Here is a 27,570-nt window from a genome sequence, read left to right on the forward strand (position 1 = left end):
CGATGCACTTAAGTGAGATAACATCTGACATTAACATGCATAAATTCAATATTCACCATGTGGAGTAACAGCCGATATTAATGCTATGCAAATGAGGCATATGTTTCACAGACACCAAACTCCATGTGTACATGGAAAAGTACCACAAAAACCTAACTGTATCTCCAATAGGGGTCGTTAAGCTTTTTAGCATTAATGTATCAACAAAAGGGGCATAATCGAAAGGGACACCCAAGTTTTGCTGAGGACGTCCTCGCAAAACGTCCCGGTGGAGGGGCAGTGAAATCCGTATTATCCAAACAAGATGGACGTCCATCTTTCGTTTCGATAATATGGTCGGGGACGCCCAAATCTTGAAATTTAGGTCGTCCTTAGAGATGGTCATCCCTAGACTTGGTTGTTTCTGATTTTCGGTGATAATGGACACTGAGGACGCCCATCTCAGAAACGACCAAATGCCCTTTGGTCATGGGAGAAGCCAGCATTTGTAGTGCACTGGTCCCCCTGACATGCCAGGACACCAACTGGGCACCCTAGGGGGCACTGCAGTGGACTTCATAAATTGCTCCCAGGTGCACAGTTCCCTTACCTTGTGTGCTGAGCCCCCCACCCCCCCAAAACCCATTACCCACAACTGTACACCACTACCATAGCCCTTACGTGTGAAGGGGGCACCTAGATGTGGGTACAGTGGGTTTCTGGTGGGTTTTGGAGGGATCACATTTACCATCACCACAAGTGTAACAGGTAGGGGGGATGGGCCTGGGTCCGCCTGCCAGAAGTGCACTGCACCCACTAAAACTGCTCCAGGGACCTGCATACTGCTATCATGGACCGGAGGGTGGGAGGGGGTTAGTGACCACTGGGGGAGTAAGGGGAGTTCATCCCCGATTCTCTCCAGTGGTCATCTGGTCATTTAGGGCACCTTTTTGTGCCTTGGTTGTAAGAAAAACAGGACCAGGAAAATTCATCCAAGTGCTCGTCAGGGACACCCTTTTTTTTCCATTATGGGTCGAGGACGTCCATGTGTCAGGCAAGCCCAAATCCCGCCTTTGCTATGCCTCCGGCATGCCCCCGTGAACTTTGGTCATTCCCTGCGACGGAAAGCAGTTGGAGACGCCCAAAATCGGCTTTCGATTATACTGATTTGGACGACCCTGTGAGAAGGACGCCCATCTTCTGATTTGTGTTGAAAGATGGGCGTCCTTCTCTTCCGGGGGGGTGGGGGGGTGGGGGGGGGGGGAAGAAGCCTGCAAAGCAGTTTGTGCATGTACACTCCTGCTGTGTTAATTGGAAGTGAGCTATTTCATAGTTTTGCATCTCATTACTCCATGGGCACAGAAAAGCTACCAAGCTGGTGTATGAACTATTAGAATGTGGAAACTAGCTTACTGGCGGTTAACTGCTTCTAATAGCATTTAAAGTATGTTAATGCACTTTTAGCACCCTGGCCCCTTCCTGCTTAAGTACAATAGTTATCCTCTCAGCAATAGAGAAAAAGAAAAGCAAGGGATCAGAGAGGTCTTGTGATCCTCTGCATATTACACAGTGATGAACAGCTCTTGGCCAGTACTGTGACTGCTTGAAAAAGCAGAGGCAGTGGTGCACTCCTAGCTCCTGCTGAGTGCAGTGAAAATGAGCTGGCCTTGTTTCCACTCTTATAACAAAAATGAAGGTTTCTCAAAGTTGAATGGCCTGTGTTCAGCTCCAGGATTCAGATTACATAATTCCAGAAGCATGGGCCTTTTTATACTTGCATGTCTAAGGTATATCACCAAGTTAAAAAGACCCTGCTCCTCATGAGACTGAAATCTGTCATCTAACAATGCTGTTTACCTATTATGACTAACTATGCTAGTAAGTGAATGGCTGCAGATCTCTACTATAATAAAACGCACCTCCAACGTTCTGAAGCTGACTCTGTGGCTTCACTGAAAGGTTCGTAAGTCTGAAGGGTTCGTAAAGCCTGTCACATCTGTCTCTGACTCGCCCTCACGTCAAAACGCGATGACGTTGAGGGCGGGTAATCAGAAGCCAGGACTGAGGCAACGAGCTCACCTCCAACGTTATGAAGCAGATTTGTAAGTCACTGCGTGGCTGGAGGGGGAGGCAGGGGAGAGAAGATAATCGCTGGATGGCTCGAGGGGGGGCAGGGGACAGAGGAGAATCGCTGGGTGGCTGCAGGGGGGGGCAGGGGACAGAGGAGAATTGCTGGGTGGCTGCAGGGGGGGCAAGGGACAGAGGAGAATCGCAGGGTGGCTGGGGGGGCAGAGGATAGAGGACAATCGCTGGGTGGCTGAAAGGGGTGCAGGGGAAAGAGGATAATCGCTGCATGGCTGAGACAATCGCTGGGTGGCTGGAAGGGGGCAGGGGAGACAGGAGAATAGCTGGGTGGATGAAGGGGGGCAGGGGAGACGAGAATCACTGTGTGGCTGGAAGGGGGGCAGGGGACAGAGGAGAATCGCAGGGTGGCTGGAGGGGGCAGGGGACAGAGGACAATCAATGGGTGGCTGAAGGGGGGCAGGGGAGACAGGATAATCACAGGGTGGCTGGAGGGGGAGGCAGGGGAGAGAGGAGAATTGCTGGATGGCTTGAGGGGGGACGGGATAGAGGACAATCACTGGGTGGCTGGAGCAGGGACAGGGGAGACAGGAGAATCGCTGGGTGGCTGAAGGGGGGCCACGGCAGAGAGAGGAGAATTGCAGGGTGGCTGGAGGGGGGCAGGGGACAGAGGGCAATCAAACACACTCGCACCCAGTCTCCCTCTCTCTGTCACATACACACTCACTTGCACGGTGCTGCCAACCACACAGAGGGGGTGGGGGGGGGGAAGGCAGGGGGTCCTGAGACCAGAGGGAAGGGGATCCTGAGACCAGAAGGGAGGGGATACTGAGACCGGGGGGGGGGGGGGAGGGGGGTCCTCATATCAGAGGGAGGGGGGAGGTATCTCTGTCACACACACACTCTCTCACAGTCAGTGTCTTTCTCTCTCTCACTCTCACACAGTCTCTCACACTATGTCTCACATGTATCACATTCACTCTTTATGTGTCACACAGTCACTCTCACACACTCTCGGTCTCACACACACTCTCAGTCTCACACACTCAGTGTCATACACTCTCGGTCTCACAGAGAGTCTGTGTGCTCACTCTCTCTCTGTCACACACACACTCGCACATTCATTCTCCCTCTGTCACACATTCACTCTCACACACACTCTCTCTCAAACATACACACTTTGAAGAAGACCTTGCTAGCGCCCGTTTCATTTGTGTCAGAAATGGGCCTTATTTACTAGTAGTTCAGAACGCAACGGCTCGTGTTCTTGCCGGAATTTCAAAATTTTCTCATATATCTCCAATATTAAAACAACTGCACTGATTACCTATCTTTCAAAGGATCCAATTTAAGATGTTAACACTTGTTTATCAGACTTTGTATCTCACTGCACCATGTCACTTGAAGGAATCTTTGCTTGTTTGTCAGCTGCGAAGGACAATGGGATCAGAAACAGCTATGAGACTCTCAATGGATGTTTATGTAGATACACAGGCCTTTGTGTCTGCAGCAATTTCATTATGGAATGCTCTTCCTGACCAACTTCGCCTTTGTGGCACTTTGACACAGTTTAAGAAATTTTTAAAGACTCGCTTCAATGGCATATTTCTGAAAAAGCTATAGTAGACGTGATGTGATGAAGAGATCAGTTAAGTTTATAATTTTGTATGTTAAGTCTGATTCTTGTGGTTTGTATAATATTTTTATTGTGTATGTTATTAAATTGGAAACAACCTAGTTAATAGATGGTCTATAAAATTTTTAAATAAATAAATAAATACTGCCCCCCCAATATTTATAACCATTTAACCGGCCAGGAACGGCTTCCGGCCAGTTAAATGGCACTTAACCGGCTATCCTGCAATATTCAGCGAGAGATAGCCGGTTATCTCCTGCTGAATATCTTCAGCACTTAGCAGATAACTGGTTGATATATCTGGCTATCCACTAATATTCATCTCATCACCAGCTAAGTCTGATGGCCAAATTAGGCCGCTGAAATAGCAGGAATATCCTTGCCTGGTTTAAATTTAACCGGCCAGCTCTGAATATCGGCTTGGCCAGTTAAATTTAAACCGGCCAAAAAACACCCAGATATTCAATATCGGTCACCGGAAATAACCTGACATTGAATAGCTGGGCTGACTGCCAACCGTGGGAGTTAGCCGGCTCCCTCCTGTGGTCTGAATATTAGGCCAACCTGTTTGAACACTGTCCTCAGGAAGATAAGGCATAATAATTCAGAGATGACAAAGTGATCCCTTACCACTGATGGCATTGTGTTCTTGTTGCCGGGTGGAATTAGAACTCGGAGATCAGGTTTGCGGTTGTTCATACCAAGGTTCATTGGTGGCGGAGATTTTGTTTGCATATTTTTGTTCAAGTTACCAGGTGAGACCAGCAGACCTGGCGAGTTCCGAGGGTTGCCGTACCCATTTCCTGTTTGTAAAGAAAGAAAAAAATGTTTAATTTAGGGTTTGCTGAATCAAGTCAGCTATTCAGAAATTCCAGTTAACGGTGATCTTAATAAGGTGGAGTGAATGTGGCACTTTTTATTTGTCTGAGAGAGAAACAGGAAAATGTACACTGCATATATATGTTGCACACTTCAACACTACCATCTGCTTTGTCTGCGATTATAAGCAAAGTTAGGAGTTCTGTGCTCCTAGATACAGAGAAAATGACAGAAATGGATCAGAATCCAATTGGTCTACCCAGTTTACTTCCTTTTGCAATACCAAGGACCACAGTTGATTCCTAGGGCCAGCCATTCCCAACCCAGTTCTCAGTTATGTCCGATTGGGTTTTCAAGATATCCACAATTAATATGCATGAGATAGATTTGTATGCACTGCGTCAACTGCATGTACAGTTAACTCATGAGTATTCATTGTGGTTATCCTGAAAACCCAGTGGGACTAGGTGTCCCTGAGGACTGTGTTGAGAATGGCTGCCTAGGGATGTGGAATCATTTGAAATGACATAGGAAATGTCAACAACATTTCTTGCATCATTTCACATCATGTATAAAATTAAATGATAGTAAAATCCCCAAACTTTTGGAATTTTTTTCCTTCCTTGTCAACAGTGCACACTATTCTACAACAGAGCATGCTATCGAGAAATACTATGCATTATTGAATTTCAGCCAGTTGCATTTTCAAGATATCCATAATGAATATCATGAGATAATTCTGCATGCAATGGAGGCATAAACATCTTTCTATGCATATTTGTTTCTGATATTCTAAAAACTCAGCTGGGTGGGGATCCCCCAGAAGAGGCATGGGAACCAGTGCTCTAGAATTTTCTCTCTTTCTTCTGAAAAGTATTTTCATTTCTTATACCCGTGAGGGTATACCTATAACTCTTTCTTCTTTGCACTCTTTAGGGCAGACACATTTAGATCTTTAAGTTTCATCATATTGGGGTTTTGGTGCACACAGTGCATCATTTTATTTGCCTTGCTATGGAACATCTTCACAGTGGATACATACCATTAGGCAGCAGTTTTCAACCCAGTCCTCAGGGCATACCCAGCCAGTTGGGGTTTTCAGGATATCCCTATCAATGGGGATATTCTGAAAACCCTGACTGGCTGGGTGTGCCCCAAGGACAGGGGTTGAAAACCTCTGCTTTTAGGGGTACAGCCTCCAGAATTGGACTTGGTACTTGTGACAAGGTAAGCCCCAGAGATTCCCCAGTGAAGCAGTTGAGCCCAGAACTATGGGTCCCAGAAGTCCTTGCAAGAATGAGAGAAGAGAGCAGTCCTAAAAAATAGAATGGATTCCCAGCCCCAGCAGGGGGAACAATGGCTCGAGGCAGGGTGAGCCTGTTACTCCCTTCCCCATTAGAGGGAGAGGGAAGGATGAAGCTCAGTTTTCCTGGCTTCGCCATCAGTATAATTCCCCCCAGCTGTGAGAAGGGAAGAGCAGATTTCCTGGAGGCTCTCAGAGCCAGATGCACTAAAGTTGTCCTTAGAGCCATTCCCTACCAAATTCCATAGCGAATCGGTAGGGAACGGCAATGCATCAAAGAAAGGGAATGCAAATGAGCTACTCGTTGCAGCTCACTTTCATTCTCTAATCCCTCGTAAAACGGTCGGAGAATCGGCAGGTAGAGCATGTGCAGAGCAGCCAAGTGTTATGCTGGCTGCTCTGTGTATGCCAAGGATGTCAAAAAATAAAACAAACAAAAAAAAAATGACGTGCCTACGGACGTCCTTTATAGATGGCCTTCGCCCCCCCCCCCCCACCCGAGGTCGCCGCCGCTCCCCCTTGCATTGAAAGAGCTTTCCGCAGCCCTGGCCCCCCCCCCCCCGAGGTTGCCACCTCAGCCGCTCCCCCCTCTCTTGAAATGACAGCTTCCCCGCCATCTTCTGCACCCCCATGGCCCCACCCCCCTGAGGTCATCGTCGCCGCTGCCGCTCCACCCGCCCCCCTCCGTCTGCCACCGGGCCCTCACAGCGCCTCTCACCCCCGTGTGAAGGTGCTGCACCGGCCGCAGCAGGCAACAGCTGATCGCTTGGCTTCAGGACTTCCCTTCTTTCCTCCTTGGCCCACCCTCGTCTGACGTAAGTTACCTATGTAGGGCGGGCCAAGGAGGAAAGAAGGGAAGTCCTGAAGCCAAGAGATCAGCTGTTGCCTGCTGCGGCCGGTGCAGCGCATTCACACGGGGGTAAGAGGCGCTGTGAGGGCCCGGTGGCAGACGGAGGGGGACGGGTGGAGTGGGGAGCGGCGGCGGCCTCGGGGGGGGGGGGGGGGGTGGAGGCGGGGCCATGGGGTGCAGAGGATGGTGGGGAAGCTGTCATTTCAAGAGAGGGGGGAGCAGCAGCAGCAGTGGCGACCTCGGGGGGGGGGCGGGGCTGCGGAAAGCTCTTTCAATGCAGGGGGAGGGGAAGCGGCAGCGACCTTGGGCGGGGGTGGCGTCAGAAACGAAAAAAGAAAGCAGTGCTTGTCAGGGATGTCCTTGAAGGACGTCAATGTTAGGCAAAGACGCGCAGCTTGTATTTTTTTTCCTTTTCCCACAGCAGCCCCTGCCTAACGAGAGGTGCAGACCTCACGTTATGGTCTCCACCATAAGGGGAATCGGTAAACGTTAGTGCATATCATTATAATTGCCTTGCAATGGTACTGCAGCTCATTATAATGATTTGCATTCCGTTTTCATTAGCTGCTACCGTGATCGGGAAATGGCGTTTGGTGCATGCTAGGGTTTACGACTTGCTCATTAATGGCTCGTTATTGGCTTGTTAAAGGCTCGTTAAATTTAGTGCATCTGGGCCTGTCAGTCACCAGGAGAGAGAGGAGACGAATGGAGAGATTCCATTGAGTATATGGAGGAAGGAAGTAGCCTGCCACTAGAGCTGCCTAAGGGAGAGGAGCCAGCTAGCACGGATTGGGAGAATTCAAAGGTTGCCCTGCCCAGTACTTGAAGGCAGTGGAGGAGGCCACACCGGGTGTGGTGCTGAGAGGTGGGAGAAACTGCCAACCCTGCTCCTTACAGGGTTCCCTCTGTGCTGTGAAAAGGCAGGTGATTTGTGGTATTGGTTTGATGTGCAAAGACTGTCCATGAAGATTTGTTCTGAACTGTTGTGCTATATTGGAAGTGTGCTGAACTCTTACTAAACCCTTCTGAAGGAGGGGGAAGGGAAAGCTAATGCCCTAATAGAAGACCTGAGGTCTTGAGGAGCTGAGCGTTTGCTGAGGGATTTTGGGACCTGGACTGTACCTTTTTCTTTTGAAGATTATCTTCTGAGAACTGTACCTTTTTCTTTTGAAGATTATCTTATGAGGATTGTACCTTTTGTTTTGAGGAATATATGATGATTTTTGGTATGACATTGCCTTGATAATAAAATACTTTTGCCCTGAGTCCCAGTATCAGCAATATTCTGAGAAAACAAGAAGGCAGATGATCCGCAAAATCCAACGTAGAAGCAAACAAAAGAGCAGATCAGTAAGTGGTATTAATAAGACTTTATTGGAGAAATAATCGCCCGATACAGACTGTGTTTCGCCCACAAGGGCTGCGTCAGGGACTTTCAGTTGCTGTAATATCAAACAAAGCAAAAGCATATAAACAGTAGGTCAGTTTCTTCCCAAGCAATATTGCGCTCAAAATCGGGACATCATACGATCAAAAAGATCTTCTATAGTAAAAAAAAATGGAAGTGAGCAATGACTTCCTTTATATTAGTACAGATGTCAAAGGTCAGACTTTTTTTTTACTATAGAAGATCTTTTTGATCATATGATGTCCCGATTTTGAGCGCAATATTGCTTGGGAAGAAGCTGACCTGCTGTTTATATGGTTTTGCTTTATTTGATATTACAACAGCTGAAAGCCCCTGACGCAGCACTTGTGGGCGAAACACAGTCTGTGTCGGGCGATTATTTCTCCAATAAAGTCTTATTAATACCACCTAGTGATCTGCTCTTTTGTTTGCTTCAGCAATATTCTTTCCTGGAACCCTGGGAGCCCTGCAGGCTTGCTGGCTCCACCTAAGAGGCGGAAGCGGACCCCCCTTTACATACTTTAAAGGACATTTTCCCAATGAACTGTACAGAGCTATTCTGTCTCCTTTTTTTCTTCTAGTTTTGTTTCTATGTATCCCAGCATTCTGCTAGTTGCATTGTTTCACAACGATGACATAAGTGTGGTTGGTAACACTCATAGCCAATGGATGAGTTGCTAGAAGGAGACACAGGCAATAATGCCTAGTCATTATTCCCCAATAGTAACGGTAGCTAAGGCTCTTAATAAAGTTCTCAGTTCAGTGCTGCCTTGAGAACCCTCTGGTTGAAAGTATGAGAGCTAGAAGGGCAGAGAGAGGCATGGACAATCAGAGCAAAGCTCTAGGTGCCATGCAGGCTTATTTTCGAAAGAGAAGGCGTCCTCAACTGCTTTCCGTCGCAGGGACGACCAAAGTGCACAGGGGCGTGTTGGAGGCATAGCGAAGGCGGGACTGGGGTGTGACTAACACATGGGCGTCCTCGACCGATAATAGAAAAAAGAAGGGCGCCCCTGACGAACACTTGGATGGCTTTACCTGGTCCTTTTTTTCCTACAACCAAGCCACAAAAATGTGCCCTAAATGACCAGATGACCACTGGAGGGAATCGGGGATGACCTCCCCTTACTCCCCCAGTGGTCCCTAACCCCCTCCCACCCTCAAAGAATTTTGAAAAATATTTTTTCCAGCCTCCATGCCAGCCTCAAATATCATATTCCGGTCCATTACAGCAGTATGCAGGTCCCTGGAGCACTTTTAGTGGGTGCACTGCACTTCAGGCAGGCAGACCCAGGCCCATCCCCCCCACCTGTTACACTTGTGCTTGTAAATGTGAGCCCTTGAAAACCCACCCGAAACCCACTGTACCCATATGTAGGTGCCCCCTTCACCCATAAGGGCTATGGTAGTAGTGTACAGTTGTGGGGAGTGGGTTTGGGGGGTTCAGCACACAAGGTAAGGGAGCTATGCACCTGGGAGCAATTTCTGAAGTCCACTGCAGTGTCCCCTAGGGTGCCCGGTTGGTGTCCTGGCATGTCAGGGGGCCAGTGCACTTCAAATGCTGGCTCCTCCCATGACCAAATAGCTTGGATTTGGTCGTTTCTGCGATGGGCGTCCTCGGTTTCCATTATCGCCGAAAATCGGGGACGACCATCTCTAAGGACGACCTAAATTTCACGATTTGGGTGTCCCAGACTGTATTATTGAAATGAAAGATGGACGCCCATCTTGTTTCGATAATACAGGTTTCCCCGGCCCTTCGCCGGGACGTCCTGCGAGGATGTCCTCAGGAAAACTTGGCCGCCCCTTTCGATTATGCACCTCATGGTATAATGCATTTGTTCTTCCCCCACTCAGTCTCAAGGCAGGAGTGTGAGGAAGAAACAGGTCCCAACAAGGGATGGGCTGTCATTAGTTTGAAAAAAAAAAAAAAGGAATTCACTGAAACTAGTGCACTCTCTTCTTAAACAGTGTGCACTATGTGAAAAGAGGGTGCCCATTTATTAGAGCACATGCATGTATGTGTATGATAGTTTGTGCATGTGTGATGGTTCACCCGTGTATACACTATCAGGAAGAATGAACTCCCATTAACAAGAGTGCACCCTCTTCCACAAGGTACAAGCGTGAGCAAATGGAAAATCAATTGTGATTGTGTAACCTTAGGTGGATTTAATGTCATCAAGGGTGTTATTTAAGAAGTATTTAGTGGAAGTGGAAGTTTTCAAGTGACTTCGTGCCACCAATTAATAAGATCTGTCATCTTCCCTTCAAAAAGAGACAAGTTATGAAACTTGCAGATTTGTCATCTAATGCAAGTGTGGTTCCAGTATCTCCAGACAGTCTGAATATTTCAGAATTTTTGGAAACATTTTGTTTTTATTTTATTTATTTAGATTTTGCTCACACCTTTTCAGTAGTAGCTCAAGGTGAGTTTCATTAAGGTACACTGGGTATGTCAGGTCTTGGTGGAGACTCGTGCTACACTCCTGGTCTCATTTGTGTTTGAGACTGACAAAAGTTTAGTTCTTAAGCTATGTTTCCCATCATTGTTTAAAGCAGTTGATGGGTCAAAAAATTTGATGTTTTTCTGACGTGGGTCAAGAGACTCAAGAGCGATGTAAGTCGTTCTTGGCTCTCCGCCCACATGGTGAATCTTTTCTTTGTTTTCCTTTTAAATGTATGCTTAAAATTCAGAATGTGAAATATATTTTTTATGAACCTGTACAACTAAAGAGTTTTCTGGATTAGAAGTTTCCAATTCAGTTGGTTGGTAATCTTCCAGTATAGAAAAGAATATTTGAGCGTTGTGAAGTTAACAGGCTATCTTCGAATATCGACTTAGCTGGTTAACTTTAAATATACCGGATATTCAATGCCAGTCACTGGAAATGGCCTGGCGTTGAATATCCGGGCTGACCAACGACCACAGGAGTTAGCTAAGCTCCCTCTCGCAGTCTGAATATAGGCCCCATTGAATGTTTAAAAATTGATTACTATACAACCAGATAGTTGCCCTGTCAGCAGCCTGCTCAAACTCCCAGTTTTATTTCTCCAAGTAGAAGGTCCTCTCCTCGGTTACTGTTTCAATCTCTATTCTTTCAGATGAAATTCTAAGATACCACACAGGAAATGATACTTCTCCTTTGAAGGTGCTGTTTTCTTCCCCGGTCTTGAGCAGCAAAATATAATAGCTTCTCCCTCAGGAGAGTATTGCCAAGACGAACATCAATGGCTTTATTCAGTAGGCTATAACTGACATGTCCTTCAGAAACTTTGGTCCTCAAATCAGACTAACTCTTGATGTTAAACAGAACTGGAACTAGATATTTTGAGCCCCAGGGCAAGAAGCACAAAACACACCCTCAAACAAAAGAGCTGGGCAAGACTTAAGCTGCAGTGATGGTGGGAGGCAGTAAAAGCAGAATTTCTCCTTTTTTTTTCCCCCTGCCCCTTGTGCCCTCTACAATACAGCTTCTACTTCTGGCCCTGCAGTTAACTAACCTCTTAGGGGCTGATCCAATTAAAGCTGGTCACAGAGTCCCTGAGCTGATGTCTCCCACACTGTGAGGGGTTAACGCAGAAAGCCATGCAGTACAGCTGTGTGCTGATAGTTGAGGGTATGGCTTCTAGCATGAGCATAATGCTTAAGATTTTCTTGCCAAAGCAGTAAGCTAATTATATGTAAATCTGAAGCATGAAAGATTTGTGCAATAATTAGAACAAGCACACAGAATACATGTGCACAGGGTTCTGTGCAAGGGCAGATAGTACTGAGCACACGTACAGGCAAAATGAAAGTATTGATACATATCTGCCCATGTGTTGGTATGCTGTTCTGCGGATCAATAGTGGCATTAAACATTTCTTGTGCATAAAATATTTGCGATGCTGATATTTATGTGCAGAACTACATTGCAGCCCATACACTCTGTGCAGAACTATCACTCCCCCTGTCTTAACAGTTGTAAAAGGAAGAAACTGGCATTAAATCCTCTGAATGAACTGACCCTTCTTTGCCTCCTCCGTCTTGGTATTCCAAGTTCTTGCACTGTGCTCGCCTTAAAGACTTCTGCCTACTTCTTTGCATTGGGGCCAAATAGCTGATAGCCTCATTATCATTCATTTTAATATAATGTGTGCTGATGTCTAGTATGCAAAATTTTATGCAGGGTTAACTTCTGCACAAAACCTTTTTCGGCATCGGCACCTGCGTGACTTGAATCCACTGGAAGTATACGGGACAATGTTCAAAGAGATTTTAAGAGGGCGAGAGGCTCTCCTGCTGTCTAAGTGGGAAAATTCAGCGGCAGTTAACCGTACAGTGCAGCTAAATATCTCCACAGACTGCCCTATCTAAAAAGCGGGTAGCTCAGAGGTGGCGCTGGGGACGGCACTGGGGAGGAGCCCGAGGTTATGTAGGTATCGGCGATTTTCAGTGCCAGGACCTGCATAGCTAAGCATCCTAATTTAGGACAGAATATCCACATTTCCGTGGGTAACTGCAGCATTTAGGCGTGACCATTTACTACAGCCATAGACAGGGGCAGAATGTCAGTGATCTGGGCCCCCAGTCAGAAGGGGTCATTGGGCCCTCCCAGGCTGCTTTGCCCCCTGAGCCCTCGCCGCCACCTTTGCTTCCAGCACCCCCCTGGACCTACCTTGAAGAACCCTGGTGGTCTAGTGGTCTCTTTGGTGGGGGGGGGGGGGGGGGCAGGAAAGAACCCTGCTCTTTCTTGCCTGTCACTGCTGATCTACCCGGTGCTGTCACTTCTTCTTAATGACTGCTGAGACCTCCTACAGCAGTCTAATGGGTCTAGGCAGTCTCAGCAGCCATGCTGAAGATGCAGTAGTGCCAGACAGAGCAGTACAGCAGGCAGGAAAGAGTGGGATTCTTTCCTGCCCCCAAAGAGGCCACTAGAACACCAGGGCCTTTTAAAGTAGGCCTGGGGGTGCCCACTGAGGCTCGAGGAGTTGTAGTGTGTGCGTGGGGGGGGGGGGGGGGAGGCAATGGGCCCCCCAGACCATCTGGGCCTCAGGCACTGCCCAGTTGCCCATATGGTCAGTCCACCCCGGTCATATATATGGCATAAGTGGTCAAACATAAAGTTGGGCACGTAACAGGGTACACATGCAGATGTGCCACTATAGAATACTAGCTGAGCACCCAAATGTTGAACACCTAAGTTTTAGCCCCTTTATTGAATTGACTGTGCAGTAACTTGCCTCAGCCATGTGCTAACAGTTACTAATTTACACAGTAACTGCTTACCATATGTTACTAAACAGATCTCTATGATATATTCCTAGCAGGAATTTGTAAAAAATATCTCCAGGCTCAGAGGATTCCCCTCTCTCACTGCTGAGTATTCAATACATGTCTGCTAAAAAGTTGACCAGCCTACCAGGGTTGCATTTTATGATAGTACACTTCATATTGTATTGTGCAGAGCATGTCCTCTGTGCCATCAAACTTATCATAGTAGTCATGTTCTTAAGATTATACAGAGGACAGGCTAAAGTGGCTAGGGTTCTTCAGCTTGGAGAAAAGACGGCTGAAGGGAGATATGATAGAGGTCTATAAAATAATGAGTGGAGTGAAACAGGTAGATGTGAATTAACTGTTTACTCTTTCCAAAAATACTAGGACTAGGGGGCACGCAATGAAGCTACAAAGTAGCAAATTTAAACGAATCAGAGAATATTTTCTTCACTCGGCGTGTAATTAAAAACTCTGGAATTCTTTGCCAGAGAATGTAGTAAAAGCAGTTAGCTTAGCAGGGTTTAGAAAAGGTTTGGATGGCTTCCTAAAGGAAAAGTCCGTAGACCACTATTAAAATGGACTTGGGGGAGTCACGTGATGCTAGGCGAAGGGAAGGTCGCCGCTTGAGAGAGCTCCGAGACCCCTCGTAGAACAACTTCCTCTAGCGCTGCACGCATCTGCTGAGAACCCACAAAATTGAGCTGGAAAGGCTCGGGAAACTCCCCCGGTGTGAGCAACGGCTGGCGAGCTGTGACTCGGGTCGGAATGGCCACAAAAATCAGCCGGAAAGACAGCGCACGGAGCCGCACGGGCGAAAACAAAATGGCGGAGATTGGCGCGTCGAGCGAATCGGTGAGTTCCGCCTGGGCAGCAGAGATAGCTGCGGAGGTCTCCGCTTTGTTAGAGGCATCCGTCGACAAAAAATTACAGAAAATCTCAGACCAAATAGTGCAAATGGACGGCAAATTAGAAAGCTTACGCACAGATTTGACTGGGTTTCAGCAGAGACTGTCGGACGTGGAAGATCAGTGCCAGCAAAGCGATAGTAAGCAAGAACAAATGAGGGAGCAACTGAACAAACTGGAAGCTAAAATAGAAGATCTTGAAAACAGATCACGCCGGAATAATCTAAGGCTGGTGGGGCTCCCGGAGTCAATACGCGAGGTAGAGCTGCGGGACTTCCTTGAAACATGGCTGCCTAAGATACTAAATTTACCTGGGTTGGAGAAGGAGTTAAAAATCGAGCGAGCACACCGGTTGGGCCGTGCTGGACAAGACTTAGAAAGACCTCGTGTGATAATATGTAAAATCCTCAACTATACCCACAAGCAAGAAATATTGCGAGCATGGAGAGTAAGAGGCAAAGTGCAGTATGAGGCCCGCACTGTCCTTTGTTTTCAAGACTTTTCAACTGCAGTGGCAGCCCAGCGCAGGCAATTTGTAGAAGTGTGCAAGAACCTGTATGAAAAAAGAGCGAACTTCGCTCTAATGTTTCCTGCCAAACTAAGAATTCAGTACAAGGGCAAACAACACTTCTTCAGCTCACATGTGGAGGCCTTGCACTTTGCTAATAAAATGGAGCAGAGACCGGAGGAAGGGAGCGAGGCCACAAGGAACAGCAGCCCAGGAGATCAGTGATAAGGAGGTGATAAAGGCTTGGTTGGAGTAAGCCCAGACAATAAATACATACAATGCTGACAGGACTGTAAAATAAGGACTGTACAGAAAGGTAGAATTCTTGAATAAATGCAGGTACTTTCTAGGCCCATGGAGGGATCTACACTAAAGTTTCCTGTATCAAAGGCTGTGTCTAAGTTTAAATAGAAAAGATGTAAATTTAAGGCCAATACTATATATACTAGGAAGCAGGACTGTATAAAAGTTAGAAGCTCATAATTAACAAGGGGTGAAATAAAAAAAAAAAAAAAAAAATCTGGAGGTCAGCGCTGGGGGGAAAAGGGGGGGGCGTGACTCGTTCTCTAGCGAGAACAATAGGACAGGAAAGGAAGGAGTCTAGAGGTGGTGGGAGGGGGGAAAGGGGAAGGGTGGGGAGGGGGAAAGGGGAACTATGGAAAGGAGTTATGGGAGCAAAGGTTTTTTTTTTTTTTTTTCTCTTTTCTTTATTTCATCCCTGTTGGTTTGGACAGTCGCATATGGCTCGCAACTGCAGATCAAAGAAAGGAGGGTGCCCAGGGGCTGGGGGGCGCTCTTCAGAATGCGAAAGTTATCAGACACTGTAATGGTTGTAAAACAAGAGGCTGAACCCAATTAGGTTGATATCCTGGAATGTGGGGGGGATCTCCTCGCCGGTGAAACGTACTAAAGTACTGCAGGCTTTGCAGAGACACAAAGCTGACATAGCATTCCTCCAGGAGACCCACCTCTCCAATAAAGAGCACAGTAAATTTCAGAAGGGTTGGGTAGAACAGGCAGTAGGCTCGCCAGCACAGGGGAAAAAAGGAGGAGTGTTGATATTAATTCGGAGGGGCCTGCAGCTGCGAACTAAAATAATAAAACGAGATGAAGGAGGCCGAATAGTGATAATGGAAGTAGAAATAGGCACATCTTCATATATTCTGTGCAATATATATGCACCCAATGTATATGACAAGAAATTTTACAACAAATTATTGGAACTGCTGGGCTCCTACCAGGGGGGCAATGTTATACTCGGAGGGGATTTCAATATGGTAATAGATCCTGAGATAGATAGATGTGGCAAATTGGGTCCACAGCATAGATTTCAATCAAGAGGTGTGCCTTTCCTCTGCTCAGCCCTCAACTTGATAGATGTGTGGAGAATATTGCATCCTTCACAGAGGGACTACACACATACCTCCAGAGCGCACTTGACTCAATCCCGTATAGATTATTTTCTCATATCCCCAGCACTGTTTTCCCAAGTGCCAAAAGCAGAGATAGGTCCATGCGAGATTTCGGACCATGCGATGGTATGGTTTGAACTACAGGTTTCTGGAAGAGGGCTTGGGAGGGGAGGGTGGAGATTCCCGTTTGAACTGTATAGAGACCCAAATTTTAAGCCCTTTATCAGTGAAAAATGGCAGGAATTCCAGCAATTTAACGGAGGTCACAGACATGAGGTGGCACTATACTGGGAAACAGCCAAAGCAGTAATGAGGGGGGAGGTGATAGCTTACAGAGCTAGAGCTAGGAGAATGAGGGATAAAGAGATCCTCCGCTTGGAAAGAGAGGCTCGGGTGAGAAGGAAGAGATTAGGGGAGGAAGTAACGGACGAGAACAAGAAGGAGCTGCTCATAACTCAGAAAAACCTAAACGAGCTCCTTCACCAAAGAGCACAAAAAACGCAAATGTACTATAAACACCAACTATTTCAATATGGAAATAAAGCAGGCGCACTATTGGGCAGGTTAGTGCAAGGGAAGAAAGGGCCATCAAGGATCTTACAAGTGAAGGATGGAGGAGGGAATCTCATAAAGGAAACCGGAGGTATTATAGGGAGATTTAGGGATTTTTTTATGGCTCTATATGCAAAACCTACTGATATTGTAGAAGACAGTAACCTATATTTAATAAACCAAAATTTGCCCAAGATCACTGAGGAGCAGAGGGAGACTCTGAACAATCCTATTGAGGAAGGGGAATTGATGTTGGCCCTACAACAAAGTGATTTGCACAAGGCACCAGGGCCAGACGGATTTAGTATAGCATTCTATAAGATCCTACAAGAGCAGGTCACACCTCCTCTGTTGGATTTATATAACCACATGATCTCAACTGGGACAATGCCAGACTCCCTTAACATAGCAAAAATTATATTATTACGAAAGCCTGGGAAGGAAGACACTGAAGTAAGTTCCTACAGACCAATCTCCCTATTAAATAGTGATCTTAAATTATATGCGAAGATCCTGGCAAATCGACTGGCAAAGCTTTTGCCTTGGTTAATAGCACCCCCTCAAGCTGGGTTTGTGCAAGGGAGAGCAGTGGCAAAGAATGTGAGGGCTCTGTTGGCATCCTTGGAGACAGTGAAAAGACAGAAAAGGCCTTCTCTGGTTGTCAGTTTCGACGCAGAGAAGGCCTTTGATAGGGTGGTGTGGGGCTTTCTATTTGCGGTACTGACAAAGATGGGCATTGAAGGGGCTTTCCAGGATGCGATAGGAGCACTATATGTAAACCCTCAGGCATATTTATGGATCAATGGGGAACAGTCACCCTTATTCCCGATTAGGAGGGGTACGAGACAGGGGTGTCCTCTCTCGCCCCTACTATTCGTTTTGGTCTTAGACCCATTGATCAGGGAAATTATGGACCACCCAGAAATAGAGGGGGTAAATTGGGGACCTGAAGGGTTTAAGATATCTGCTTTTGCAGATGATCTGTTGGTCCATCTAACACAACCAAAAAGCTCATTGGAAGCCTTATTAGAACTCTTTAGGGAATATGGGGATTTCGCCGGTTTTAAAATAAACTATTCAAAATCATTAGCGCTAGCCACAGACAATAATGTGAGGCAGATGTGGGGAGCAGAGTTCCCACTACGATGGGCATCAGAGTCACTCCAATACTTAGGAGTACAGATTCCCAAAAAAACATCGGAAATACATCTGACGAATATTGGTAATAGGATTGCAGCTTTGAAGGACCGATTAGATGGATGGGGAGCCCTGCCACTTAATCTGCATGGGAGAGTGCATCTGTTTCGTATGGTGGAATTTCCACGATGGTTATATTTATTTCAGGTACTCCCTATACGATTACGGGCTAAAGACATAAATCAAATCTTCAAATATGTCAGGAAATTTATTTGGAGAGGGTCAAAGCCAAAACTCCCTTTGAAGTTAATGATGGGGTCATGGAGAGAGGGAGGCATTGGATTACCAAACCTCCGCCGCTACAATCAGGCTAGTCTACTCCGGCACCTGGGTGATTGGTTATTAGATAGGCAAGACTACACCCCCCGTAGTTTGGAGCAGGAATGTTTCAAACCATACCACTTATATTTCATGTTACAATGCCCGAGCCGACAACTCCCGTCATGGGTAAGCAATAGCATATTGGTAAGACCTCTGAGACAAATGTGGAGAGAGTTAAATGAGATCTGGGGGCTAGCGGCGGACGTAACAGATCTTCTGCCTTTGCAGGGCAACCCACAGTTTTTACCAGGTATGGAGAATAAAGTACTTTGTAGGTGGGCAACGATGGGGATCACCAGACTAGAACATGTACTAGATTCTAAGGGACGATTAATGCAGCTTGGAGCTCTGGGGGTAGGTATTACTCAAAATCATCAATTTGCGTATTACCAGATAGCACATTATGTCAGATCTCTAGAACAAGGGAAATTGAGTAGTGGACATGGTCGCCAAATAAGGGCATTCTTTAGTTTCACGCGAGGGGGGCGCTTATCGGTCTCTGGATTACAAAAAGCATTGGGGGAGACGAGCAGGGGTAGAGATACAGGCCATATTTTAGGGAAATGGGCTCATGATCTAAAGCGTCCAAACCTGAAGCTAGACTTTCAGAAGTTATCGGCTAGGATTCCTACACTATCGAGAAATGCGGCCATGAGGGAATGTCAATACAGGATTTTATATAGGGCATATATGTCAAAGCATCAAGTATCCAAATTCGGAGGAGGAATTGATCCTTTGTGCTCTAAGTGTGGGCAGAGGGAAGGCACATTATATCATTACCTTTGGGAATGTTACAAGATCCAGAACTATTGGAGGCAAATTGTGGGATTTCTAGAGTTGATACTAAAGAGCAAGGTTCCGCTTACTCCGCAGGGTCTCCTTTTGGATCAGTATGAGTTCTTTGTCTTGCACACGGGGGGAGCCCGGCAGTTCATCAGGAAAGCCAGTTTAGTAGGTAAGAAACTGATTTTGCAGGCTTGGGTGCACTCTGACCCGCCGGAGTATTGGCATTGGAGAAATAGTTTATATGAACTGCTGATGATGGAGAGGAGAGAGGTGGGATCCTCCCCTAAAGGAAAGAAGGCATTCTTGAGGATCTGGGAACCTTATATCCAGTCCCTGGCACCCAGGGCGAGAAGTTTTATTCTGAACCGACTATAAGCGGCCATATCCTGTGTTTTTTTTTTTTTTTTTTTCTTTCTCTCTCGTTCTTTGAATATTAGGTTGGGGGGAGTGGGTGGGTAAAGGGAGCAGGTGGGGTTATTAAATTTCAAAGTGTATGGGAGAACGGTCAAGGCGGATTAGAAGCTATGCCTAAAGAACAAACATGGTAAACAGAACAAATCATAACACTTGGTAGCTTGGTATAGTAGACTAAGTCGGCATAATAAGAGTATTACCTTCCAGAACGGGGGAGGGGGTCATCAGAGTATAAGACCCAGGACCTCCTCCGGGACGGGAGGGAGCTAGCTTAACATGGAAAGTCAAAGCACACACATGTTGACCAACACTTAGAGGGGGGGAGGGATAGAAATAATATATTAAAAATTTGATAACGAGTTGTATTATGCGGTTAAAACAGAGTTTGTTTATATATTCTGAATTTCTGTATACGCACCAGGTTAACAGTGTTTTCTTTGAAGTGTCATCAATAAAAACTGTTGAACTTTAAACTACAAGTAAGGGAGGGTGGGGGGAGGGGGTGTCTAGGGATAAAAGAAGAAAATGATTTGATGTATGTGGACGGATTACAAGTTGTCTGTTGTATAAGTAAGGTTATCTGCCGGACATTATGTATATATGTTTCATATAATACGTCAATAAACAGATTTAAACTAAAATGGACTTGGGGAAAATACACTGCTTATTTCTAGCATTAGCAGCATAACATATATTGGGATCTTGCCAGGTACTGGTGACTTGGATTGGCCACTGTTGGAAACAGGATGCTGGGCTCAATGGACCTTCGGTTTGTCCAAGTATGGTGATACTTATGTACTTAAATGCATGTTTCAATATCTTCAGGGTTTTTTTTTACAAAGCCACGGTAAAAAGTGGCCTGCGGTAGTGTGGGCATGTCTTTTAGGTGCGTGCAGGGCCATTTTTTTACTGCAGCTGGGAAAAAGACTATTTTTCAGTGGACTGGGAATTGGGCCTGCACTAATATTCATACCAGCGTGTCTATTTACTGCTACACATACGGTAACCATACAGCTTGCGCCAACATGGGCAAGCTGTTGGTAACCTCCAAGAATGCCCCTTGTGGAAGAAAATAGAAAATTATTTTCTACCGTGGGATTCGGTGCGTGCCAAACTCAGAATTATTGCTGGGCGCATGCGCTACCCCCAGCGTTAGTGCCAATTGGGCACATGCTACCCATGCGTTAGCCCTTCTGCGCCTTTGTAAACTGGTCTCTCAGTCTGGTTTGCACTTTTGAATGAACCTATTTGTTCTTCTAATGCTGCTAAGTTTTGAAAGTGATTTCTTTAATTCTCTGGGTGTAGGCTCTGGCCAGCAAGAGAAGGGAACTTCTGTGTTTTAGGAACCTGATGATAGTGTTTCAGAGGAATGCTATGATCACCCTCAGGGGCAGGTGTGCAGATCTTGGGAGTGGAGTGTCTGTGATGTGCTGAGCATTCTGGGGAAGCTGAGGAAAGTGTTTGTAAGAGCTCTGGCAGAAAGAAAAAGACCCAGATCCTGGTGAAGCTGTAGCATATAGAAGTGCTATGAATGCCAGCAGAAGAGTTCCTACTCAAGTGAGACACATTCCAAGAGTAGATCTTTCATAGTGTAACCTGGGCATCTAAAGGATCCAATAAGGCCATTAACTTCAGTAGCTGGAATGTGAGGACAGGGCCGGGCGGATTTCTATGGTCTCTGTCCAGTAAATGATATGATAAATCGGGATAGGCTGGAGTGGGTTTTGACAGCAACTCCAGTAGCTGGAATGTAAGAACAGTGCCAGGAGAACTTCTATGATCTATGTCCCAGAAATGGCAAAGAAAGTCCAGGATCAAGTATTTTATACCACATTTATTGTTGGTTTAACCACAAATTGATAATGAGTGAATGCTGGGCAAACTGGACGGACCTTTCAGGTTTTTATCTGCCGTCATCTATTATGTTCCTATGGGCTGAATTCAGTAAATGGCGCTCAAAATTTGGCATTAAAAAAATCGGCACTGAACAGTATTCTTTAACTATCATTCTGGGATGGGCACCATTTATAAAACAGTGCGTAGTGACGGGATCAGTGCTCAGCTTTGAGCACGAGCAGTTATACCAACTGAAACCAGGTGGAAATCCCGTGGTGCAAGTTGTGCGCGGATCTGCACTATTTTATAATACTGTGTACATCTTAAGGGAACGCCCCTGACCTGCCCATGTCCCTCCTATCGCTACGTCCCCTTTGCAGATCCAGACAGAAGCACTTAAGCGCTATTCTACAAATGAGCGTATAAGTATGTTTGCACACGGATCTGCTGTTTCTACCCCATTTCGGCACCTTGCATCCATTAAAACACAAATCAGTGTGGAAGTAGCTCCTAACGTTAGATGCCATATATAGAATTCCTCTGTACTTTCCTATACAAGAAGAGGGCTTTGGAGATCTGTATCCATATAAATTCAGGGAGAAGAATAATACTTTCAAGTTTGTTTGGAAACTGGATTGTGGCAAAATCTGAACTTTGCATGTTGAAATAGTGTACTGAAATGCTGAAGTTCTGCATGGCCCGCTTGTGCCCCTTAATTGTTCCTGTGAAGCAATTTGTAAATACTTTTTTTTTCTGAAAATAAGAATGAGACCAGCAGTGGAACCACACTTCTGGAGCAGACACAATTATACCAAGGTCTTGCCACAGAGAGAATGCAGTCATGCTTATTTTTGAACACATTAGATCAACTACCCTAATTAAGAACTCTGCTTACGTGGGAATCAAGCAAAAAGTTTTCATTTGAACTTCTTTTTGCTGAACAATTCTAGGGGCTGATATCCTAAACTGCAAATCTTTTATGCTGAAAGCTGCAATGCGCTAAAAATAATACAAACCTCCCACAAAACACCTGAAAATGTACAGAAGTACAAAAATTCTGGTATTTTGCATAATTGTTTCAGGAACTGTAGCCTTCTGTGCAAAATATTTGCTAGTTTTCAACCCTCTCTGCACTATGCCCAAAATGTATACAACTTCAAATATAGGGGCCCTTTTACGAAGCCGTTGTAGGGCTACCACATGGGTAGCGAGCAGCAAAACAACACTACCGTCAGACACACCCAGGTGACCTGCGGTAGTTCTGCATTTGCCACATGCTGTTTCCTGTGCTAGTGCGGGGGGGCGGGGAGTAGGCATTCCCAGCGGTAATTGGTCAGTGCAGGCACATTGCCACGTGCTGCTCGATTACCATACGACTAGTGTGTGAGCCCTTAATGCCTACTAAATAGGAGGCGGTAAGGGCTCCAGCAGTAATGGCCACACACTAATTTGAAAATTATCGCATGGCCATTAATGGCAGAAATAGACATTTTGGCCATTTTAGAGATGCACTTAAACATGGCTGGAGCATGCGCGAAACCCACGCACTAAAACTACCACCAGTCACTTTTTAGCACAACGTAGTAAAAGGAACCAGGCGCTGGCCGGCCGTTCCGGGATCGTGGCCGAGGGCCGGCTTTTGCGACCCCTTGCTCCCCATCGTCGGCTCTGGAGTTCCCACGCGGCCCAGTGGGGAAGATGGCGCCGGGATCCCGGGCCGGCGTCTGTTCCGCGTCTTGGGCGCGGGAACCAAGACCCCGCCCTGGAGAACCCTGATTGGGCGGAAGGAACAGAGGTCCCGCCTGAAGACCGAGGCAGAGCCACTCCAAGAGGTTTCCGCGAGGGAAGTCATCAGAAGTCTCCGCCCCTGTCAGCTGAGGCTGGCTGACAGTATTTAAGGAGCAGGTTCTCTGCAGACCTTTGCTTCGGCTTCTGACTCCAGAAGTTCTAGCCTGCGTGTGTGTTCTGTGGATTTGCTGCTTTTCCCGACTCTGCCAAGCTAACCGCCTTCACCACGTTCTCCGGCAAAGAAATCCAGAGTTTAATTACGCGCTGGGTGAAGAAAATGTTTCTCAGATTTGTTTTAAATTTACTACACTGTAGTTTCATCGCATGCCCCCTAGTCCTAGTATTTTGGAAAGCGTGAACAGACGCTTCACACCCACCTGTTCCACTCCACTCATTATTTTATATACCTCTATCATGTCTCTATCATATCAAGTGTGATATTTGGCACTTAATTGCATTAGTCAACGTGGATACAGAAGGCTGTGTTTTATGAGGTCTTACTTGTCTGGTTAATTTATGCATTTAAGGACTTCTTTTACAAAGCCACGCTACCAATTCTTGGTGCAGCAAATGAGAAAAAGCCCATTCAATTCCTATGGGCTTCATTTGCCACATGGGAATTGCTAACACATCTTTGTAAAAGAAGCCCTAAGTGCTGAATATCAAACAAAATCGCTGGCTTCAAGTTTCATGGTTAGTGCTGGTTTTCAGCTGGCTCTCCTTAGCCATGCTTGGACTGTTTAATGTATTTTGTTTTTTTTTTTATCCTTATTTAAGCTATTTATCTTTGCAGTTTTCTTTGGGGATTTATTTCTACTTCCTAAATATATATAGCTTCAGATGCATGTACATAATTACAGGTTTCAGCTTCTAGGCTTCATGAAGTTATCCCTTAACTGCACACAGTTAATCTCTTGGGTTTGTTACTTCACCTGCTCAAGAAGGTTCTGGAAACTCTACCTGTTTACCTGCATAATATCAGCTTTATTTTGCCATTAATTCTAGTTTAGTTGGTTGTGTTTTGGGTATTTTCACTAAATGCAAACCTCTTTTCTCTCCTGCCAATCAGTTTTCTGCCCCAACCCTGCAGCAAATAACTGCTTGGGAAGCAGACAAAACGCTAAAGGGTAAATGTTAAGGCACAGTCAGCAAAGGTACCAACCAGATGTTAACTTGCTGTGATGAACAATAGAGCTTTGAAGCTACCTTAGCTTTTACATCTAAAGCTGCAGGTGAGCTAAAGTCTTAATGGAAAAAGAAAAAAAAAATCAATAACCCTTTCAAATTTTGCACTTTTAGAAAAAAAACTAAACAAAACAGAAACCTGCTCTGTACAGTTAGTATAGAATAAGCTACTATGCAATACTATATTTTGAAATTGCAGGGTTTGTTTTTGATACTGATTTTCCCTTTGGACCCCAATCCTGTATTTGGGATGGTTAAGAGTATTGTTAAGTTGCTTTTTTCCCCAGACATCACACACAGTGATTCTGAATAGAATAGAACTTTCACGTTCAGATAAAAAAAAAAAAAAAAAGATACCATGTAAATTTAAGGACTTTACAATAGCAACTTTTATAACTAACAACTCAATAATATTAAGATGTACAAAGCATTTCAGCAGCAAGAGAGGTGGTCTATCTAGTCTTTTGCACCACATATACCATTACCTAGCAGCTGGTGAGAGGTTGTATTGGTGCAATCGGTGCAAAGAGCTCCTGTTTCTCAGAGTCTGATCTCTAGATGCTAGAGTGACAGATTTGGAGGAGCTGAAGTAGAAAAAGACGTATATTGAGGAGACTTTCTGGAACGCAAAGCAGTCACATCTCCAGCCCCTGTGCTGCCTTGGAGAAGTAAGGTCACCTGAAAGAAGGTTTTCATTTAAAGAGCACATAAAGCTTGCCTCCATGAAATTGAAGTGTAGATCTTTGGTTGAACAGACGTGGTATGTGCCAAAAGTTCCATCAGTGCACACTGTTGGTCTTTCTTCCTTGAAGACATCAGTGCAAAAACAGAAGCAGACTGAGAATGGCTTGGTGTAGTACTAGTTTGCATAATGAAACTTGTTTGTCAGCTTAAAGGAAATAAAACTAATGTGTACAACATCTGCTAATGCCATCAGACCAGCATGTGTTCAAAGTGTGCAATCTTTCCTTTATCACAACACTTGCTATATAGTAAGCCTTCTGAGAAAGAGCCAAAGGAATGGGGAGGTTTGTGAGTGGAGTGAAGAGTTGCATACTGGTAAGAGAAACACTGTGGGGGGTCTTTTACTAAGGCGAGCTAGCGTTTTTGGCATGCACTAAAACAGGTGCGCGCTAAACTCTAGAAATGCCAGTGTACCCCTATGGGCGTCTCTAGCATTTAGCATGCAATAAAAAAGCTAGTGTGCCTTAGTAAAAGACCTCCTGTATGGTTTCATGCTTCTTCTCCTGTTCCCACCCCACAACCCTGAATGAAAAAAACAAAACAAAAACAAAACATAATCCACTGAAGAAACCAAAAACTACACTGTTGCTTCTGTATTAAGCAGCCCCAAAACACATCACATAGTTTTCCTTATTTTAGTTTGCTTTCCAAGTTTGAATGTTTTAAAAGGATTGTTAGACTTAAATTCTTTCATGTTTTCTAGTGCAGAAACTAAGGGGCCCTTTTACTAAAGGGCATTAAGCACGCTAACAGGATACCACAGAAATGTGTTAAAGTTTTTTGTGTGTGTTTTTTTGCCTGTTTGAGCGCAGTAGAGTTTTGAAAACTATTTGTCGGAGGGTGTGTGTCATGGGTAGAAATTGGGCATTCCTGCATTATCCAGCTAGCACATTGTGATTACAGCGTTAACTAGATAATGCAAAGTTAGCCCCTTCTAAATAGTAGGTGGTATGTGCTTCCAAGTACCTGAATGTAACTCACCTTGAGCTACTACTGAAAAAGGTGTGAGCAAAATCTAAATAAATAAATGTTAATTTTTTGCAGGCACCACATGCTAATGGGAACATTAGAACATAACCTGCAAATTAAAAGTAAAAATATCTAAAAAAAAACAAAAACAAAAACCCTGCTGTATTAAATCTGATTATTATCTGACAAATAGGATTTCAACCATATAAATACTGTGTCACTGACACCTGTTTCTGCCAGTGTTGTAAGCATGATATTGTGATCTACAGTGTTGAAGGCTGCTGAGAAATCCAGCAGCACTAGTATTGCGGCAGATCCCTTGTCATGGTTTCTGAGCAGATCATCAAGAAGGGACACATGGGTCCAGCCAATTACTTTCAATTAGTCAGTCACTGAGTTGAATGTAGACAGTTTGTTCTATACGTTTTGCCAGGAAAGGAACGTTAGATCCCTTTGTTAGAATGTTAGAGCCCAGTATCTTGCTTCAAACAGTTTTTATGATACTGATTCCAGAGATAGGCCTTCCCCATGTCTATCTTAATAGCGGATTATGAACTTTTCCTCCCTAATATGCTAACTGCTGTTACCACATCTTGTAGCAATGAGTTCTAGAACTTAATTATTTGTTGAGTGAAAAATATTTTCTATTTCTTTTAAAAGTGTTACCATGTAACTTCATGGAGTGTCCCCTAGTCTTTGTACTTTATGAAACAGTAAACAATTGATTTATGTTTAAAGGCTGTACTCCAGGTCTAGAGACCGCACCTTCAAAAGGATATAAACAGGATGGAGTCGGACCAGAATTGGCTACTAAAATGGTCAGTGTAAAGCGTATGGGGACAGACTTAAATATCTCAATATGTATACTTTGGAAGAAAGGAGGGAAAGGGGAGCTATGATAGAGACATAAATACAAAGTAGGCAAGTCTCTTTCAATAGAAAGAAAGCTCTGGAATGAGGGGATGTTCGATAAAGGTGAGGAGGTGCTGTGAGAAGATTCCAGAGAGGGAGAGATCTTCAGTGGTAAGAATTTGCTGGGAAATTGTTTTTACACTCGGGGAGAAGTAGACTTAAAATGAAATAGGTAACCTCAGGGAGACTACGGAATAATTTTTTTTTTTTTCGTATATAGGGTTTATGTTATGGCCAGCATTTAAGGGGGCTATTTTACAATTATTATAGTAATAATAGGCACAGGAAGCCCCAGTTTAGACTTTAATTCTCACCCACCCACCCCAACTCACCCCTGACCTGATCAGGGAATGGGTCTGATCTCTGGAGGCTAGAGAAGCAGACTTGGAGGAGCTGAGACAGAGAGGTTTATAGAGGACATATTAGAGCAGTCCCACCTCCAGTCTGGCAACCTCTGTGCTACCACGGAGGAGAAAGGTATCCTGAAGAAAGAGTATCATTGCGCAGAAGCAGTAAGTGATTCTGTTGCCAGGAGCTGTCCTCCAGAGGATGCAATATCCTCTCACACTGAGGATGCATCTCCCAGGTCTTCTGCCCTGGAGAGAAGGGTTAGCATGGCCACTGTAGTTGGAGATTAGATCATTAGGCATGTAGATATTTGGGTGGCTGATGGATGTGTGGATCGCTTGGTCACTTGCCTGCCT

General features: G+C 45.3%; 1 protein-coding gene across 9 annotated transcripts in view; it reads right to left on the bottom strand.

The window, feature by feature from the left end:
- Positions 1 to 27,570, bottom strand: part of MEF2C (myocyte enhancer factor 2C) — a 504,569-nt gene that overhangs the window by 38,643 nt on the left and 438,356 nt on the right. For all 9 annotated transcript variants that reach the window (XM_030193373.1, XM_030193370.1, XM_030193375.1 and 6 more), the window contains one exon: positions 4,328 to 4,500. In XM_030193373.1, coding sequence (XP_030049233.1) covers positions 4,328 to 4,500 — 173 coding nt within the window. The remainder of the gene's footprint in view (positions 1 to 4,327; positions 4,501 to 27,570) is intronic.

Source organism: Microcaecilia unicolor, chromosome 2, assembly GCF_901765095.1.
Source record: "Microcaecilia unicolor chromosome 2, aMicUni1.1, whole genome shotgun sequence".
Classification (NCBI taxonomy): domain Eukaryota; kingdom Metazoa; phylum Chordata; class Amphibia; order Gymnophiona; family Siphonopidae; genus Microcaecilia; species Microcaecilia unicolor.